General features: G+C 43.8%; 1 protein-coding gene across 1 annotated transcript in view; it reads right to left on the bottom strand.

The window, feature by feature from the left end:
- The window catches only part of FHDC1 (FH2 domain containing 1), a 33,970-nt gene extending 15,842 nt beyond the window's left edge, over window positions 1-18,128 (bottom strand). Inside the window, exons 1-5 of the mRNA XM_028104371.2 lie at window positions 17,503-18,128; window positions 8,488-8,549; window positions 7,720-7,822; window positions 1,897-1,982; window positions 1,709-1,809 (exon numbers count right to left, since the gene is read on the bottom strand). Of these exons, the coding sequence (XP_027960172.1) occupies window positions 1,709-1,809; window positions 1,897-1,982; window positions 7,720-7,822; window positions 8,488-8,549; window positions 17,503-17,997 (847 nt within the window). The 5' untranslated portion in view covers window positions 17,998-18,128. The remainder of the gene's footprint in view (window positions 1-1,708; window positions 1,810-1,896; window positions 1,983-7,719; window positions 7,823-8,487; window positions 8,550-17,502) is intronic.
- Window positions 18,129-19,273: the final 1,145 nt, after the last annotated feature.

Below are 19,273 nucleotides of genomic sequence, written 5' to 3' on the forward strand. Positions count from 1 at the left end.
TAATTCTTAGTCTCCTCTCTAAACTGAAGAAAATATGATGGGCTGAAGAGCAAAACTTTATCTCAACATGGGCCAGAGCAACTAAACAGGAAAATCAAATATGAATCAACAGCTCTGCAATAACTAGAAATCCAGAAAACAACCCAGAGGAAATCAGGTTGGCGCTGAAAACCCTGGAAAATGTGAGGGTTGGGGAACGCCAGAGACTCTGCCTTGGCTATGAGGAGTGCCCACACGTGTGCTAGGCCTGCTTGCTCAGCGTCAGAAACGCCTGAGGGTAAAACTCCAGCACTATGGAAGAAGACAGGAGAGCAACTCTGAGGAGTCTGCCCAAGCTGGGCAAGCAAGTCATTCAAAGAAATGGAAATGACCCACTAGCCCCTCTCAAATGTAAACAGCCAGCCAGGAATTAAGAGTCTTGAGGGGAAGCAAGTGGGAGAAGACACAGAGCAGAACCATCAGGAACCTGCAGAAGGTCACACTGAAGATGCCCAGAAGAGTCAGGAGGAAGGAGGGATGATGCTGGAAAAGCAGGCCCTGGACACCAGAGGCCAGAGGATGGGAGGAAGGATGCAGCTGGCCTAAGTGCCTAGGTTTTGAGCGCACATGCATGCACGCGCACACACGCACGCGCGCGCACACACACACACACACACACAGATACTACATACAATGCATGCACATGGAAAGCTGACCTAGGAGAGGAACAAGAGCAAGCTGCAACCAGCAAGGTCTACTCTGAAACTTGGGATGAAAGAAATCTTCTTTTATGGGAAGATAATATACTAATTAATTAACTGGTCAATTAATCGATTAATTAAGGAGGAAAGTAAGTGGAAATAAGCCTTAATTGTCATCCCAGGTAATAGCTCATTTCCCTTTTTAGGGTGTATCAGAATTAGGACTTTGCATTTCTCATTTCAATTGAATAGGTTTTTTTTTGGTTTTTGTTTTTTAAAGAAACTGCTACCAAACTAGTACAGCCACTATGGAAAACAGTATGGAGGTGTCTCAAAGAATTAAAAATAGAATTACCACATGATCCAGTAATTCCATTTCTGGGTATTTACCCAAAAAATATGAAAACACTAACTCAAGGGGATACATGCACCCCTATGTTTATTGGGGCATTATTTACAGTAGCCAAAATATGGAAGCAACCCAAGTGTCCATCAACAGATGGATGGATAAAGAAGATGTGGTGTATATACACAATGGAACAATATTCAGCCATAAAAAAGAATGAAATCTTGCCACTTGCAGCAGTATGGATGGAGCTAGACAGTATAATGCTAAGTGAAGTCAGTCAGAGAAAGACAAATTCTGTATGATTTTGCTCATATGTGGAATTTAAGAAACAAAAACACAGAAAAAAAGAGACAGACAAAAAACCAGGCTTAACTCTAGGGAACAAACTGGTGGTTACCAGAGGCGAGGTGGATGGGGGGCTGGGGGAAACAGGTGATGGGGATGAAGAGCGCACTTCCCCTGGGATGAGCACTGAGTGCTGGGTCAAACTGTTGAGAGTCACTATATCGTACACCTGAGACTAAGATAACACTGTGTGTTAACTACACCGGAATTAAAAAATAAATTTATTTTAAAAATCAGGAGAAGAATGCTTACAAAAAAGAATAAAAATTAAAATAAAGTGCTACCACCAAGGTTAATAAAAACAAATTCCATGAAGCATCATGTGTTCACTTACCTTTTGTAGCAGTTCTCAGAATTGTTATGTCTGTGTACAGAGAAGAACAAGAAGGTAAAAATTCCTTCTTTAGCACCATGGCTTCAATCCGGAGCGAATAGCTAAAAAATAAAAAGTAAAGCTGTAGCGTTTGAGGTCACTGATTTTAAAACTTTCCCCTGTAAAGAGCAGTGATGGACGATCCTTACTTTGGCACCTGAATCAAGTGGTGTAGAAAGGAGTCCGCCAGGGACAGCTTGGACACATCTCCACTAAATGTTTTCAATTTCTTTATCTAAAAGCCAAACAGAAAAGAGGGTAGAGAAAAAAAATAACTTGTGATTAAAATGTAACATTATTTTAAATGTCCTCTTAGAATCCCTGTAAGAAAGTAAGATTCCAGTGCTAAATTCAAATTAATAAAAATGTAGATCCAAGAAAAGACAGAGAAGGAAATCATCGCATCTACTATGTTTTTTGAAAGAAAACCAAACAAATGAGAGGGAGAAGAGCTGCGTCACGTGTGTGCGTATAAATAACCTCCATCAAACCAGAGAACTGGAGCCACGGGACTCCTCAGGGAGGTTACCAAAGGGTCAGTTCTAAGGATGAGAATTTTCTGCAAGTTATAATCTGGAAGGGAGATCACTGGGAGAAGAAAAGAGGACCCTGGGTCGTCATTATAACATGGTCCTCTAGGTCCCTAATGAAAAAAATCTTAATATTTTGGGTAGTTTGGACATAAAGTTCTCAGACGGGGGGAGGGCTAACAGACCTTTCTCTGGCCAAATCCCCCTCCACACAGAATAGCCTTACAGCAAGGGGCTCCTGTGTGCTGAGGCGTGGACACATTGGCTCTCCAGTGGCAGAGAAAAAGGAAAATGGCTCAAGCAGCTGATGGGTCAATGTCAAGACCTCCCCCTATGAGTAGATCAGGTAATAAAACAGGATGTATGGTCAGATCCCATTCCTAGAAATTTTAAAAGAAGCGTCCACTATACCCCCCCCCGCCACCCTCCATGCACACACCACAGGTGTGGGGAAAAAGACTAGAAGGCCCCACCCGCACGAGGTGATACGATTACAGGGACTATTATTTTCTTCCGCTGCTCATTTTTACTTCCTGAAATGTCTACAATGAACATGTATTACTCTTGTAAAAAATTAAACTCAACTAAAAGTTATTCTTTCAACCGTCGCCAAGAAAAATGAAAGAGTTCTGACACAGGAATATAGCCAAACAGCGAGTAGGTGGGGATGGAAGCAAAGAGAAAGTTCTCAAACTGCATCAGAGCAAATCCGTGCCTCCCTCACGCAGAGAAATGGACCGGCCCAATGGCAGAAACTTTTCTACATCCACTGGCGTAGAGCGTCTTCCAACAAAAATACTTTATGGCAAATCAAACCTTGGGACTATGAGTAAAGTAGACAGCCTACCTCTGCAGCTCACTGTTGTCAGTGAGCACTTATCATCTTTCATTACCTTTATAAAGCTTACTCTCTTCCATCCCCAGGATTATGGCAGGTGCCCATAAAAAATAACATGACTTTTCAGTGTCTTGAGAATAGGAAATGATAGTTCAAAAACACAGAGGAGGGAATATTTGCAAAGATCCGAAGTATCTACATCAACTACCCAAAAATACAAAATGTCACAGTGCAGATGCATACCCTAGACTTAAGTCTGATGCTCAAGACTATATATTTTTTTTAAATGGGCAGAAAATAGCCATTTATAGAATTGCATTACTTCCCCTACCTTTAGGGCACCAAACTGAATTTACCATTTTTAGTCATGCTCAATTTAAGGGCAGATGGAATTTTTGGTTTAGCTAAACCCAAATTGGTGCCTGGCTGCTGAACAGAGAAAACCATAGGATGAATCCTGACCCCTTCTGAACTAGAGTTGAGCAATTCACTATATATGGAAAGAGGCAGAGTGAGGTTGTACCTTTTATAAGACCATCTATGCAGCATGTGCAAAGCTTCTGAAAATAACAGCACAATTTTCTGTCTAAAGCATATAGAATAGGTCATGCTAAATAAACCGGGTAGATATTTCCATTAAACATGTGCTCAACTGTAACTGAAAAATGATTAATCTCCTTCACTTATATAAAGAGCTAAAAATGTTTATGGAGTTCAAGAGAATGGTGACGGAAAGATAGTATTTAATTTAAATGCCATGTATACAGTTCTTAATTCCATTTCAAAATGAGACTTGTGTTCATTAAGAGGGATTATGGTACTGTCACAGTGGTAAGGAGGTAAAAAAAAAAAAAAGAGAGGTGAACAAACCCTATAATTATTGTGCATTCTCGTCATCATCAAAAAGCATTTATCACACATTGTTAGGCATAATTTTGTTGGCTGAGCCAAGTGACTCTCATTACGACCTGGCTGTACCCGGTTTCTGTCCTAATAGCAAACAGCATGCTCCTTAAGACTCACACATTCCAAAGGGCAGACAGACCTCCTTCATCCCATCTAATTCCACTCACATGGCCTCGAAATAGCAAGATTTCCCACCAACAGACTCACCCCAAGGGAACACCCTGGGGCTTCCTCCCGGTCATTCTCCCCAACCCCCACCCCAGGGGCAGAGTTGGCATAGAAGGTTGGGATGAGGTGATAAAAATGTCAGAGGCGGCAACCAACCAGCTGCCAGAGAGAACAGAAAATTTCTACCACCTTCCAGCCCTCTATCCCTGCCAGTGATGCAGGGATGGGGCCCCAGCCCCATCGGAGGGAAGGGCTCGCGGGCTGCGTCGGGGCTCCCTTCCACCATCTACCCAGCTCCTATGCCAACCTCTCCCTTGTCCCTCTCTGGCCACAGGAATACTTTTCAGGGCAAAGAACCACCTCCCAGGGCTTTTATTTCTGGGTCTGTCTTCTTCCTCTGCAAGTTTTAAGCTTGAGTTGAAAGCAAGATGAACAAACATGCCAGATCAGTGATTTGTGGGGAAGGGCAGAGAAATCCTGAAAACAAATTAACCTTCTGCTGGCTTGTCAGCTGAGAATGCACGACCGAAAAGGGCCATTTCCGCTCCTATTTTTCAACACGCTGATAAGATTACGGTATCACTCAAGCGACACTCACACCAGTGCTCTGCTCTGCAGCAGGAGTGATGAAAAGGCTGGGAGGAAGGCCGCACGGTGCGAGGTGGGGTTTTGAGAACCTTTGCCCTTCCTTCCTCAAAGGGATGCAGTGGGGGTGCAGCAGAAGGAACTGCTCTGGGGTCAGACGAGTCATGTGCAAATCCACCTTCCTCTCCGGCCTATCAACTAGGGGACACGCGAGAGGAGTTCTAGCAAACCTGCGTGAGCCTGTTTCCCATCTGTACCATAAGGAGTATCTGACGATGTGGCTGGGAGGATTCAATGCAAAAGGCACCCCAAATCATCACAGCTATGACTGAGTGACTTTCTACGTGCCAGGCACTGGGCTACACACTTGAACACATGATCTCAGTCGGCTGGATTCTACCCTGCCCAGTGCCTGCAACACAGGGACAACACTCCAAAGATGTTTAGTCCCTTCCTGTGCTAAAAACGAGCACAGAACATTACACCATAGGCTTAGCAACATGCAGTTACGCAGACACTTGTGCATTTATTAACATATTTCTGCCACATTCCTAAACCTCTCTCACTTGGCCCTGGCTCCTCCTTGGCCTCATCCCCATCCTCCACCCTCTACCCAAGACTCAGGGGTCGGCCCTGATCAAGGTGGTGCCAAGGGACACGCAGCGCTTGTGGCAAGGCCAAGGGGCCCCCGCAGCAGGCATCCGTCATGAGGTGGCTTTGGCCCGCACCGAGACGCCCTCTGCTAGCACAGATCCCCGCGGTGGTTTCGGGAGGGACGCCAAGAAGCCCTGGGGACTGTCAGGGTGTTCCTGCTGAAAGAAGCTCCCAGCTGAGTGTGGAGGGTGTGGTGAACTGAAGCCCAGAGCTGGTAATGTAAACAAGGAGAAGTGTGACCAAGCTTGTCGGATATTCAGGCTGACCTGCAGCAGGAGGGTGACAGGAGAGGCAGCTGTGCCTGGCTTAGTGGCTGGGACGCAGCACAGCGTCTCGGGGCTCCGTCTCATCCCAGCAGGACACTGTCTCCGGGACTGGCTAACTGTCTGGGGGAGAGTGAATGCCTCCGGCTGCCGGACAGTGCTCAGGCGGGTTTCAGTCATCTTGCCCTTAACATCCCCCCTTTGAATTATGCCCTCCCCCATACACAACTCAACCACATGGGAGGCTTGACAGCTAAGTTGCTTCTCTGAAAAATCCCCAAGTCTCCCACAGCCTTTGCGTTCTCTAATCACCTCTGAATTTAAAATTAGAAATGAAGATATTAGGAAAAACCGGACCTATTGTCCCACCTCTTTACCATGGTATGAAGCTGGCAGCCTCTCCCCCGCCTAGCCACCCTTTAGTTAGAAATTTAGAGCTTTTCACAGGGTGCCTGGGTGGCTCAGTCGTTAAGTATCTGCCTTCGGCTCAGGTCATGATCCCAGCGTCCGGGGATTGAGCCCCGCATAAATAAAATCTTTAAAAAACAAAAAAAAAAAGCCCAAAGAGGAATAAGATTTCAACAACTCAATCTTTTTAAAATCCAAATTAATTAACCCTACCCATCCTAATTAAAGATTTTTGAAACTCTCATTCTCTACATTAAAAAAGACTAAGGACTGTTCAGTGTATAAGGATCCAGGGTAAATTAGGATGTGATGTATGTTTCCCTCAAGACTTTAGGACCCTTTACTATCATTAATAAATGCTGGTAATTAATCTTGGCTTAGGTAAATTACACTTAATTTCCAAACAGAAAACCTGACACAGAGAGAGGTTCAGCTTATCAAATACACCCAGAATACTCAAGTTACCTAGTAAGACCCTCGAGTTGGCATTGCAAGTGCATCACTGATTGACATAAAAGAAAAAGTATGGACATATACCCCTCTTGTTAATTACGGACTAAAGTCAAATTCCATAAATTCTGTGTGGGGAAGTGGAGTGGGATGGGGAAGAGAGGAACCAGCAGTGTGGGTAAAAGGATAACTGTAAGATTCTACATTATTCAAATGTTCACAAGCACATATATTCATGTAATTTCTTACTGAATTTTTTCAGGGCCCCCTTCTTCAGAAATAAAAGGCAATATTACAATTTTATAAGGTTTTTTTTTCTTTAAAGATTCTATTTATTTATTTGACAGAGACACACCGAGAGAGGGAACACAAGCAGGGGGAGTGGGAGAGGGAGAAGCAGGCTTCCCGCGGAGCAGGGAGCCGATGCGGGGCTCGATCCCAGGACCCTGAGATCATGACCTGAGCCAAAGGCAGATGCTTAACAACTGAGCCACCCAGGCACCCCACAATTTTATAAGCTTTATAAAATTGTTTTTCCGATTTTTTTTTATTCCTATCAAGCTCCCAACCATTCAACAGTTCAGTTAATTCAGTCCAAAAGAAAAGATCAATAACTATATTGCAGTACTACATGGCTATCACAGCAATTTTCACCTTTAAGTCAATTCCAGAGACAATGTTTCTTAACAGTTTACCTACCTCTCCAAAATTTTAGAGCATTTTATCGAGAAGGGGTTTCCTTTTATTTTTGTGTATAAAAAGTATACATATTTATAAAATAACCTGGGTGCAGCCTTGGCAAAAACCATCATTGGTGACGGAAAAGGATACCAAAGTTTATTGAGGTCCCATGTGCCAGGTACCATCCTCGATGCGTAACTAGGGTTTCGGCCTCCTGGCAATCGGTGAGGCAGGCACCCACACCTTCACTATACAGGTGTGGACACCAAGTTCACTGGAGTTAGGAAATTTGCCCAAGGGGACAGCGCCAATTTAAACCCAGGTTCCCTAACTCCACAATTTCTCCTAGGTCACTTTTTTACTTGTATGTGGGAAGACTCTGGCTCTGGGTAGCAGAGTGCCTTTCCCATGTGAGTTTTGACACTCTGAAAAATATTGGGCTTAGATCATTGCTCCTAACATCTAAATTTCCTATGCCAAATTCCTTACCTCCTCTGACTCCGGCAAAAGCTTAAGAAATTCTCGCAAGGTCTCTGATCCATAATGCTCACTCTTTCCTTGATGAATATCTTCTACAATGGACTGAGGAGACCTTGAAAAGACAATTAGATTCCACTTTACGTTTGTTGGAGTGCCAAAGAAACACAAGTCAGTGGGAACTGTAACAAATCACCTCTACCCTTTTTCCAACCCGCCTTCTTCCCAGTCTGGGGGATGTGCTTTGTCAGGAATCACAGGAGCCCCAGTGCCAGGGAAAGTGGGGATCCTGACACATCGCCTGGAGGCCTGTTCATCCAGAAGCCCATCCTTGGGAATCCCAGAAAGGCTGGAAGTGGCAGCAACCATGGGAGTCTTCTCTAGGAGAAGAAAAGCAATCCCCTTGGGTCACATGGAATTCTGGAGAGCCTCTCCTTTCCACATGCTGGCATCTCACCACTGTCTTCTGACCAGTCCACCCTCCACTGAGAGGCAACATTACAGATGAATTTATAAATTCCCTGGCATGACAGGCTTGAGCAGACACTCTGAGGAACTCTGCCTGTACTTCAAGCCGTTAGGTCATGCTTTCACGCAGGAAAACAGCAGACAGTGACAGGCACTTGGATACTTATCATGCCGTGTGCCAAGGAGGATAGGCAGGTATGAGGAATGACTTCCGCTCATGTTAGAAGCTGAATTTTCAGCTCAGCCACACCCACAGACTGATGCTGATGGCGTGGATGTGCCTAAAGTTGCAAATGCGTGCAAAAACCTTACTTCTTAAATTGCTTAAGAAATATCCCAATGTTCATGCTCCGTTTTGCATCCAAGACAGTAATCTGGAAAAAAACAGACACACATAAGACTATCACAAATTAGAAGACTTGGAGGGAAGAAGAGAATTTAAACCTATCAAAATACAACACTAATTTACAAGTGAATAAATTATAATATGTAAATCAAAATACAACACCAATTTACAAGAGAATAACTTCCAATATGTAAATCTGGTTATTAATCGATACACCTACCACAGTTTTGCAAATATTAAAATATTATCATCTCCCCAAACTTCCTGCAATGATCTATTTCCTTAACTATAATAACTGTACATATCTATTTTAATCTTATGTAACTTTTTTTTTTTTTTTTTTTGAGACACAGAGAGAGAAGGTGTGTGTGCATGAGCTGGGGGAGGGGCAGAGGGAGAGAGAGAATCCCAAGAAGGCTCCATGTTCAGTGCACAGCCTAACTCCGGGCTCGATTTCAAGACCCTGAGATCATGACTTGAACTGAAACCAAGAGTCAGACACTTAACCGACTGAGCCACCTAGATGTCCCTAATCTTACATAATTTTTAATGAACAATGTGTATTAAAATTTTTTTAATTTAGCTATTTCCTCTTAGAATAATACAGCCTTCATTTAAAAGCCCAAATTTGAAAAACAGGTGTGTTAGCATAGCTAGATTATATGAAAGTTGAACTAAGAAAGCAAAAAATAACTCAAGATATTACGGAGTCCCAAGCCCTGCTTTAGGGATGTAGAAGGACCAGTACTGTTATTTTAAGAAATGTAATAAAATTAATTTTTTTCTAAAAGATAAATTTCTTCTCATTGAGAAAGAATCTATGCCCTTCATATATCGTCCTTCAGGAGGAGGTAACAAAGTTTCCTACATTTTATTTACTTGGAATTTATTTATTTATTTATTTTTAAAGATTTTATTTATTTGACAGAGACACAGCGAGAGAGGGAACACAAGCAGGGGGAGTGGGAGAGGGAAAGCAGGCTTCCCGCGGAGCAGGGAGCCCGATGCAGGGCTCGATCCCAGGACCCTGGGATCATGACCTGAGCCAAAGGCAGACGCTTAACGACTGAGCCACCCAGGCGCCCAATTCACTCGGAATTTTTTTTTTCAATTTACTCGGAATTTAAAAAGGAAAACTCTTGTGCTGTATTTCACCAAGTCTAAGATGCATATTAACATCTCTACAATCAGGATGTATCTGAAAATGCACAGCAGCTTCGATTTAATGAAATATGGTACCATTCTAATATACTGTCAAAACCCAGATTTGGGCTGCAATAGGTTTTACCTGTTCAAAATTAGTAACTGGGCAGAGTTTTATCAGACTAGAAATTAGACAGAAACTTTTTTGGGCAGGGGGTGGGGAGGATGTTGTTATTAAATACAGAAGCCGGGGCATGTGGGTGGCTCAGTCATTAAGTGTCTGCCTTCAGCTCAGATCATGACCCCAGGCTCCCAGGAATGAGCGCGGCATTGGGCTCCCTGCTCAGCAGGGAGTCTGCTTTTCCCTCTACCCCTTACCCCCCTTGTGCTCTCTCTCTCTCATTCTCTCTCTCAAATAAATAAAATCTTAATACATACATACATACAGAAGCCATTTCTTTCTCTGGAAGGGAACATCCAAGATGCATGGAGGAAAGATCACCTTAAAACTGCCACAGGTTTTTTCTCATCTGTTTTTTGGTAAAGGGAGACTAACTAAAACAGGAATGTTATGATTCTCTTCCTTTCCAAATGTATGTGATTCATTTGTGAACAAAAGCGAATCAGGTTTCAGATTAAGTTCCTGTTCTCTAGGCCTGCTTGTAAGTTTATAAGCTGCAGCAAGAACTGTTAACCAAATTTAATGACACTTCCTGGCTATAAGGTTAAATTTTTACAAGAGTATGGCTGTCTTCTTTTGAAGGTTAATCTTAAACAATCACATTATTTACTATCCTAAAGGTCTATTTCATGTTCGTGCAATCACCTACCAGCCATAAAATAAATTCCCAAGCAAACAGGGCAGGCTCCTTATTGGAATCCTACCCAGGGATGCAGTTCAAGTTCAGTGTGAAGGGAGGGGAGAAGACGCGGAGAGAATAAAACCTGTCAAACCTAACACCCTTTAAAGAGGAAAGCTCATAGGAAACAGAGGAATCTAAATTTAGTACGACAGAAAACAAGTGTATAATTCATCAATTAAAAAGCCACAAGTAATAACATGTATATTGATATAGCGCTATACATATCCAAAGAACTTCCTTGGCACTCACTTCTACCCAGAATGAGGAAAAAACTCCTTTTCTATTTCTCTCATTAAATCACCACCTCTTGCTCTATTTGACCCTGGATGGCAGCACCCTCCCCTGCCCCTCACTCCAAGCTCCACCCCTAACCCCCTGACACTTGGTGCCCCTGGAAAAATGATGGAGAAATTACTCTTATTATTCCTATTTGACAGATAAGGAAACCGAGCCTCAGCGATGTCATGTTATCCCTTCCCCAAAGCAACACGAGACCTGAAATGCTAGCCTGGGTCTCTCGGGTTCCTTCTCTTGTTTCTGTGAGTTTTAATATTGCTAGAGTATAGACAAGTGGCAATGTTCCACCACCAGCCTCGGTTGGTATCCACTCTAGGAATGGGGGCAGATCTATAGAAAGCCATCCATAGGTCCTGGCCAAGTTCCCTGGCGATTCCAGGGCTGTCTATGTGAGATGATGGATAGAAATCATGTTCTCACAGCTGAGACAGCCTTCAGGAGCTGCCATCATGCCCTTGACACAGGGGAGAAGCCACAGCCTGGGGTAGCGGCTGCCTCCACCGCTTGAAGCAAAGCTTCAGAAACTGGCCACCAATTTAAGAGACGGGCGCCTGGGTGGCTCAGGTGGTTAAGCGTCTGCCTTCAGCTCAGATCATGATCCCAGGGTCCTGGGATCGAGCCCCGCAGAGCCCTGCATCTGCAGCGGGCTCCCTGCTCGGTGGGGAGCCTGCTTCCCCCCTTCCCTCTGCCTGCCGCTCACCCTGCTTGTTCGTGCGCTGTCTCTGACAAAAAGATAAATAAATAAAATCTTAAAAAGGAATTTAAGAGAATTCAGCAATACTCCGAAGAAAAACCTGGGTTGGCCATCCCTGAGCACCTTACAGGGCAAACAAAGCCCAGAGACTCATCCAAACAGCAGGAAAACGGACAGCATTCCAGGGACAGTCCCACTCTACTGGCATCCTCAGATTTGCCTAGCGCATGAGCAGTCTCTTCCTCACAGGCTGTCACACTCCATCCTTCTAAAGCAGTGTTATAAATGTGTTTGTTAAAGTCTTTTAAAGCGGGTTATCGTTTCAAATGCAAATTAGCTTATCTTACTCCCCAAATGCTTGCCATCTCAAAGCAGGGCAATTCAGGAACCCCTGCATGGGGGACTGGGCGGTGTTCTGGAATCACCCAGAGCAGCGGACTCTGCATGCGTGCTGGATGCACAGGCTGTGAAAGCCAGCCTCAGGAACAAGAATGAACTAACCCGGCTCCCTCCCTGCCCCCCAGTTCCAATCCACAAAAATCTACGTTTCTGGGCACCGCGGGACAGGGGGGCAGGACCCCCACTGAAGTCAGGGCCTGTCACAACAGGGACAGCCAGGGTACTGTAGAGCTCACGGGCTTTCCCATCAAAGGCCCACTGAAGAGTTAACGCCAGCCCTGGAGAACGAGGGAATGAAATACAAGGCCACATGTGGGAATCGACTGAGGACTTCCCACTAGGATGTGAGGCAGCCCTGCTAGAGAAACAGCGTCCCCACAGACTGCGAGGCTGGCCAGGGTCCTTCTGCCTCCCTCTGAAGCACTGAGACTGCAGCACTCGGGAGAGGCTGTGGCTGGCTCCACCACAACTCTAAGCGCTCCTCATTTCTTCTACAATTCCTGTACATTTATCTACAAGCAATCCCCTACACAATCTGCCTCCCATATTCTTCCAAGGAAGATCTTCCAAGGAAGAAACAGCTTTTGCATTTTAGTTGTGGTAAAATACATGTTAACATTTACCATCTTAACCATTTGGTTTGTTTGTTTACAGATGTTATTTATTTATTTGACAGAGAGAGACACAGCGAGAGAGGGAACACAAGCAGGGGGAGTGGGAGAGGAAGAAGCAAGCAGGCTTCCCGCAGAGAAGGGAGCCTGATGCGGGGCTCGATCCTAGGACCCTGGGACCCTGACCTGAGCCAAAGGCTGACGCTTAACCGACTGAGCCACCCAGGCGCCCCGACCATTTTTTTGTAAAGTAATCTCTATGCCCAACGTAGGGCTCCAACTCATGACCCCGAGATCAAGAGTCGCATATGCTACCAACTGAGCCAGCCAGGAACCCCTTCCTGAACCATTTGTAAATGGTCAGTGTCATGAAGAGCACCCACACTGTGGTACAACCGTGTGTCCACACGCACCCACAGAACTCTTGCCCTCTTGCAAAATTGCAACTCTGTATCCATTAAGTCATAACTCCCCATTCCCTCCTTCCTTCAGCCCCTGCCAACCACCCTTCTACTTTCCCTCTCTAAGAATGTGACTATTCTGGGGAGCCTCACATCAATGGAATCATACAGTATTTGTCCTTCTGCAACTGGTTTATTTCCCTTAGCATCATGTCCTCAAGGTAGAAGAAATTGTTAAACCATTTTTGTTTCAATATGCCAAAGAGGGCTTCCTGGACTGCTTAAGTACCACTAAGTAGTGCTTATTTCAATGTTACATCAAATTCGGAAAAGCAAAACTTAAAAAATCTTCCCGTATCCTCTTATATAGACATAGCTTTTGGGTTGTGATGTTTGTTTGTTTGTTTTCATTTTCTTTTTGGTTGGCTGCCAACTGGGAAATGTTCCAGCCCGGGTTTGGGGGGAAAAAAATAAAAACCCAGTTGAAGTTTTTTTTTTCTTTCAAATGTATTTCAAATACTCATCTAGTTCTGTAGTTCTGGATTGAGCATGTCCCAGAATTCTAGAACATACTGAGAACATAACAAAAGTTGAGAAAGAATAACCGATAACCTGAATTAGTGTGGGAGAATTATTACTTCTCAGAAATTTATAAAAGCAATCTTCCTTCCATCCTTCCTTTTTTCCTCACTCTTTTCCTAATAAGCAATTTTAGTTATTTCTTATACAGTATTATTAATGTTAATTGTAAAGATTACTACAGACATTATATTGAATGATCTCATGTGTTCCAACATTTGTGTTTTCTTTTTCTTTTTTTATTTCTTTTATTGAGGTATAATTAACAGATAAAATTGTAAGATATTTAAGGTGTGCATCGTGCTTATTTGCTATATGTAAACATGGTGGAAGGATTCCGCCCCCTCCCCCCCCCACCTCACGGTTATCTTGGTTTCCTCCTTTTCAGTGAGAGCATTTAAGTTCTACTCTTAGCAAACTTCAATTATCCAACAACTATCCGACTACAATGTTATCAATGGCAGTCACCTTGTTTTATAATACATCCTCAGGCCTCATTCACCTTGTGTTTTGTCGATCCCAATTTTGATCATATTGATCTACCATACTGATAAATACTCCCTTTGCCCCCTTGGTTCAGTTCTGTCAGCTCAGTTACCTTTAATTTCTTTTGGAGGATACCAACTGGCTAAGACTGTCCTACCCTTTAAGAGCATTTCAGATTCTAGAGGGAGACAAGTACAGACCCAACCCACTAGTGTGAGCAATGCTCTGAGGGGGCTGGGGAGCAGTGGTGACAGACAGGGAACTTCTCAGGGATGAGGTCAGTGAACTCCGCAAAGAGCTGACTCTTTTTATTATTATCCCCAGTAATATATTTGTTATTTCTAATTACTTTATTACGGTTTAATTATTATTGTAACATTTGTAGCCTCCTCAAGTTTATTTTTAGGTAACAAAAACACAAGGATAGTAATATTTCATAACCTTTCCTCCCCTCCGCTTGCTAAATATTCTAATTTTTCTCTTTTGAATGTTGTTCTTCCTAAATTCAGCCATTCCTAAACCCAGCTCTTCCTTATCTTCCAGCAACTTCTTTATCTGGAATATAATAAAACTAATTTGTAATGCTTTATAAGCACTTTAAAGTAGGAGCCAACCACATAATGGCAGGCCATTTCTGCAGGAGGTTATTGTATTTCAAGGGGACATTATCTGATCCCTGACATGTCTGAACCCCCAGAATTATGGCCTGTGTTCAGGCTCAGGATGGGTCCCTCTGCCAAACATGCTGTTTAGGGTATTCTCCACTCCACGCAGACAGGTGGTGAGAACTAGTGTTTTCAACCCTGGATTCCATTTACTCCTTCCGATTAAACTGAAGACTTATTACCAGACCTTGTGAAACTATCACTCTGCTGAGTTGTAATTTCCTTAGAAGAAAGTCTAATGAGGGAAGGAAATAGCATGTACTGTATTCTTTCACTGAAAAAAAAAAAAAAATATATATAATACTTCTAGCCATGTTGGAGATAGCATGAAAAATTGAAAATAATTCTGGATAACCCTGTTATGTGACAATATTGCCTAATATACACTTAAATCCATCCACCTAACCTACTTATCCTGAGTACTAAAGAGTTGAAAAGTTAGATTATCTTATGACTCACAGTCATGGTGATTTACTTCTTCTTTCTAGCAGCTTCTCTCAGATTAGGACCTATAAGTGTTAAAAATATTCACACACCCATATTCACAATAGCCAAAAGGTGGAGGCAGCCTAAATATCCGTCGATGGATGACTAGATCAACAAAATGTGCTACAAATATACAATGGAATATCATTCAGCCTTAAAATTCTGACACATACTACATGGGTGAACCTTAACGACATTATGCAAACTGAAATGCTCCAGTCACAAAAAGACAAATACTATATGATTCCACTGACCTAAGGCACATAGAGTGGTTAAATTCTTAGAGAGAGAAAGTAGAAGGGTGGTTGGCAGAGGCTGAGGGAAGGAGAGAATGGGGAGTTATGACTTAATGGGTCCAGAGTTGCAATTTTGCAAGACATGGAGATTTCAGTGGGTGCATGGTGGTGATGGTTGTAGGACAGTGTGAATGCTCTTCATGACACTGACCAGTACATTTACAAACGGTTAAGATGGTAAATGTAATGTGTATTTTATCACAATTAAAAATAACAATTATTTGGTTCCAGTTATTTTTTAAGTGAAAGGAAAAAAAAAAGTAAAGACGTATCTAGCGTGAGGGGATAGAGAGAGATTAGGGGAAGACTCTTTTTATTCCTGAAACTCAGACGTGGCCTAGACATGGACACTTCTGCTGTAGTTGGGGCAAGATGCAACACCCCCTGCTACTTCCCTCCCTCCGAGTGCTTCTTACCTGCTTTTGAATTAGCAGACATAAAGCTGCAAACTCCTTGTGGCCCCATGAACTATCGTTCGCCAAAATAAGTGTCTCCAATCTATAAAGGAGGCCACGCATTCTAACCTGGTAGCTGCCTCCCTAGCAGCAAGGTGAGCTAGACCCCCTTCTGGTTGTTATGGGTGGTTTCCTGAGAGGTGTGCTCAATTTCCCACTGTACCCATCCACTCTTTCCTTCAAAATTCTTGAAATGCAGTAGGGAGAACGAGGAAACAATGGCGAGAAATGCCCTACTGTACAGCAAGGAGTCTCTGCTGGAAGCTGGGGCGAAGGCCAGGGTACTAAGGAAGTGACTTTTTGCTCCTTCCAATATTGAAAGGATCCGCTAAGAAATAAAAGGGCTCTGCAGAAAGGGAAGAACAGGAAAAGTCCAAGTTCAGCAGGGGAGGGCCGAGGGGTTGTCCTAAAGACTTCCTCTCAGATTAATTTCACGGTTCACACTTAATTCTAACCCCAGCATTCCCCGCATTTTATAGTTCACAGACTCTTGGCTATTTCAACAGGAGACCATACCACTAATTTCAAGGACCCCCAAGTGGATCCATGGAGAGAAGTTAACCTGCTCCTGAGCCAGACAGAGAAATGGGGTCAATACTGTGGGCTTGAGAATTCAATTATGCAGAGAGCCTGCTACCTCATCCCCGAGCCCTGCCCACTCTCTTACCTGAATCACTCCATCTTTGACCTATATTCTCTGCTCCTGTAGAAGAGATTTAAAAAATGATACATTTGTTGCCCCCCCCACTTTTTCTTTTTGGTGGGCAACATTCTTTCCTTTCTATCTCTAGTTTCCTCAGTACTTCTGCTAGCAAGCAGAGGTTTCTCAATTTACTTTGTTTCTAAACAGAGTACTTTCAAATACGATTTTTGACTCAGTTTCTATAATATATGGTAATTGGTAGCTCTGAAGCCATGCTTTCAGTGAACTTCTTATAACCTGCCAGCTTTACTTTGTTCTCAACGTAAGACATTTATTGCTAACTGGCAATATGTTTGCTAGAAAATCCTAAAAGTAGCTTTACGCTTTGAACTCTCTGGAAATCTCTATTCCACAATGGCCACACTTTAGAGGAATGAAGGCTCTCGCCTAACACTTAGGGAAGGAAAACTAGAGGGAAAAATAGGGATAAAATCTTCAGGATGCATATTAGTTAAGGGTGTCTTTAACAAAGGGCATTTTGTCTCAGAAAGTTCCAGTTAATCTCAGTTAGCTGAGTTCAGGAACTCAGGTTTTTGTTTCGACAGAGACTAATAACGTGGACTTCGGCAGAACTGCTCCACCAGGGGAAACCGCAGCAGATGTTGCTGGAGACAGGGCAGTGCTGAGAGGCCAAAGAACGATGGCCCCACATAGCATGTTCTCAGCGTGAGGTCATAATCCACCGGGATGTCTGGGAGGATGTGGCATGCATGCTTCTTACACTTTTCTGCTAGTCAGCTCAGGCTCATCATATAAGGCCCTTTCTATCATTTCCAGAGCACACAAACTTACATTATCTTACTTCTCAGTGCTTTAGCAAATTCTGAAATGTACACACCCTTCCAAACACAAAACAATGCAGCGTGTGGAGGATTATCCCTCCCCGATCCCATCCATTCTTACCTCTTCCCTAACATCCCTGAAGGATGAATTTAAAGTCCCTCCTCTCCTAGAAAGGGAAGACTTGGTAGTAGTATCTTCTTGCTGCCCAAAGAGTTCCTCGATGGTCTTTGTATCAATTTGGTAGTGATGCTGCTGCCTGGCGGCCAAAGTCCAGATATTGGTTTTGCCGCGGACTTGCTCCTCTGGAATGGTCTTCCAAAAAAAGCTTCTCATCCGCTTTTTCTTACCAAGGTGGCTGTAGCCATTCATGGGAGAAGCTGGGGGTAGTCCTGGAGGGGGAGGTGGGAGCAGAGGCCCCCCAGGGAGCGGAAGTGGCGGGGGAGGAGGAGGAGAGGGAGGAAACCCCTCCCCTGAATACGGACATGGTGGAGGCGGGGGAGGAGGAAGTGGAGGAGGGGGTGGTGGTGCTGTCTGCCCGATCATGAATCCGGCTGCCTCAGTGGTAGTCCCATTTTCTTTATCGCTGACCAAGGAGACACAATTCATAACATGCATAGTACTGTTGCCTTCTAAGGAGATAATTTCTTGGCCTTGGGGAAGCAGACACAAACATCAAACTTGTGTCATACTTTTTCACTCGCTGGTCGGCTGCCAGAGAAAAAGGCAACCGTGCTGTGTGTCATCTTCCAAACCTACAGAGATAAAACAACTTGAAATTGGTACAGGAAAACATCTGAATGCTAGCTATTCCCTTCAGAGCCTCATGCCAGTCCTCCTGGAGTGGCAGGGTATTACAATGAATGAGAGGCAACACATCCAAAAGAACAAAAAATGGGACTGATACTTTTCTAAATATGAACCAAACAAAATTTTACTGCTTGGAAATGCTGCCAAAGGAGCAGCCAACAAACCCAACGTGGCAACCTTCCATTAATCAATAAAACACATATTGATTGAGAACCTGCTATAGGTTCAGCAAGTATTGCTCAGTTTATGAATAAACTACTTGTTCACTAACTGGCTCATTTTCTTTGGGCAATGGATACCCAACCCCTAGGGAAATTACCCAAATGGCTGAAGCATTAGGTATTAGTGGACGACCCTGCCTTTCTCCTGTACGGACATGTCCCCTACCAATCACTTGGGTATCCTCTGCCTTGCATGGAAGCGGCAGGGCATTTGGAAATGATAAAATAGCAACCAAACTCATTCCCCTAGAGTCAGGGCCACCATGTTCCTGCTCCGTTTGGTGATGTGGTCTCCCCGCTAACAGAGAGAAGAACACTAGATGTGAAGATTAAAGGTTGTAGCTCTAAATCAAACTATACTGCTTATATTTTATTTATTTTCAAAGATTTTATTTATTTATTTGAGAGAGAGTGAAAGAGGAGGAGCACGAGATGGGGGAGGGTAAGAAGGAGAAGCAGACTCCCTGCTGAGCAGGGAGCCCGATGTGGAGCTCGATCCCAGGACTTCAGGATCATGACCTGAGCCGAAGGCAGACGCTTAACCCACTGAGCCACCCCGGGCGCCCCTACTGCTTCCGTTTTAGACAAGTCACTTCACCTTCCCAGACTTCTGTTTTGTCCTTTGTAAAACTAGGAGAGTGGGATCCATTCCATGACCTCTCTCGTTGCTGCCAATGCTATCATTTTAGATTCTCGTTAAGCCACTCTTCAGAAACAATCAGAACTTCATGCCTACCTCTTCAGCTTCTTCTGTGATACTATTAGCAGAGAAGACCCATACCCACAAGTATATGCTGCTCACATCATACCTGCCACAGGTCTATCCCTTATCCACACAGTCACTGAGTTATATTGGTGGCTTG

This window comes from Eumetopias jubatus, unplaced genomic scaffold (genome assembly GCF_037043125.1).
Source record: "Eumetopias jubatus isolate StellerSeaLion01/CBP00866 unplaced genomic scaffold, mEumJub1_p1.0 scaffold_2, whole genome shotgun sequence".
NCBI classification, from domain to species: Eukaryota; Metazoa; Chordata; class Mammalia; order Carnivora; family Otariidae; genus Eumetopias; species Eumetopias jubatus.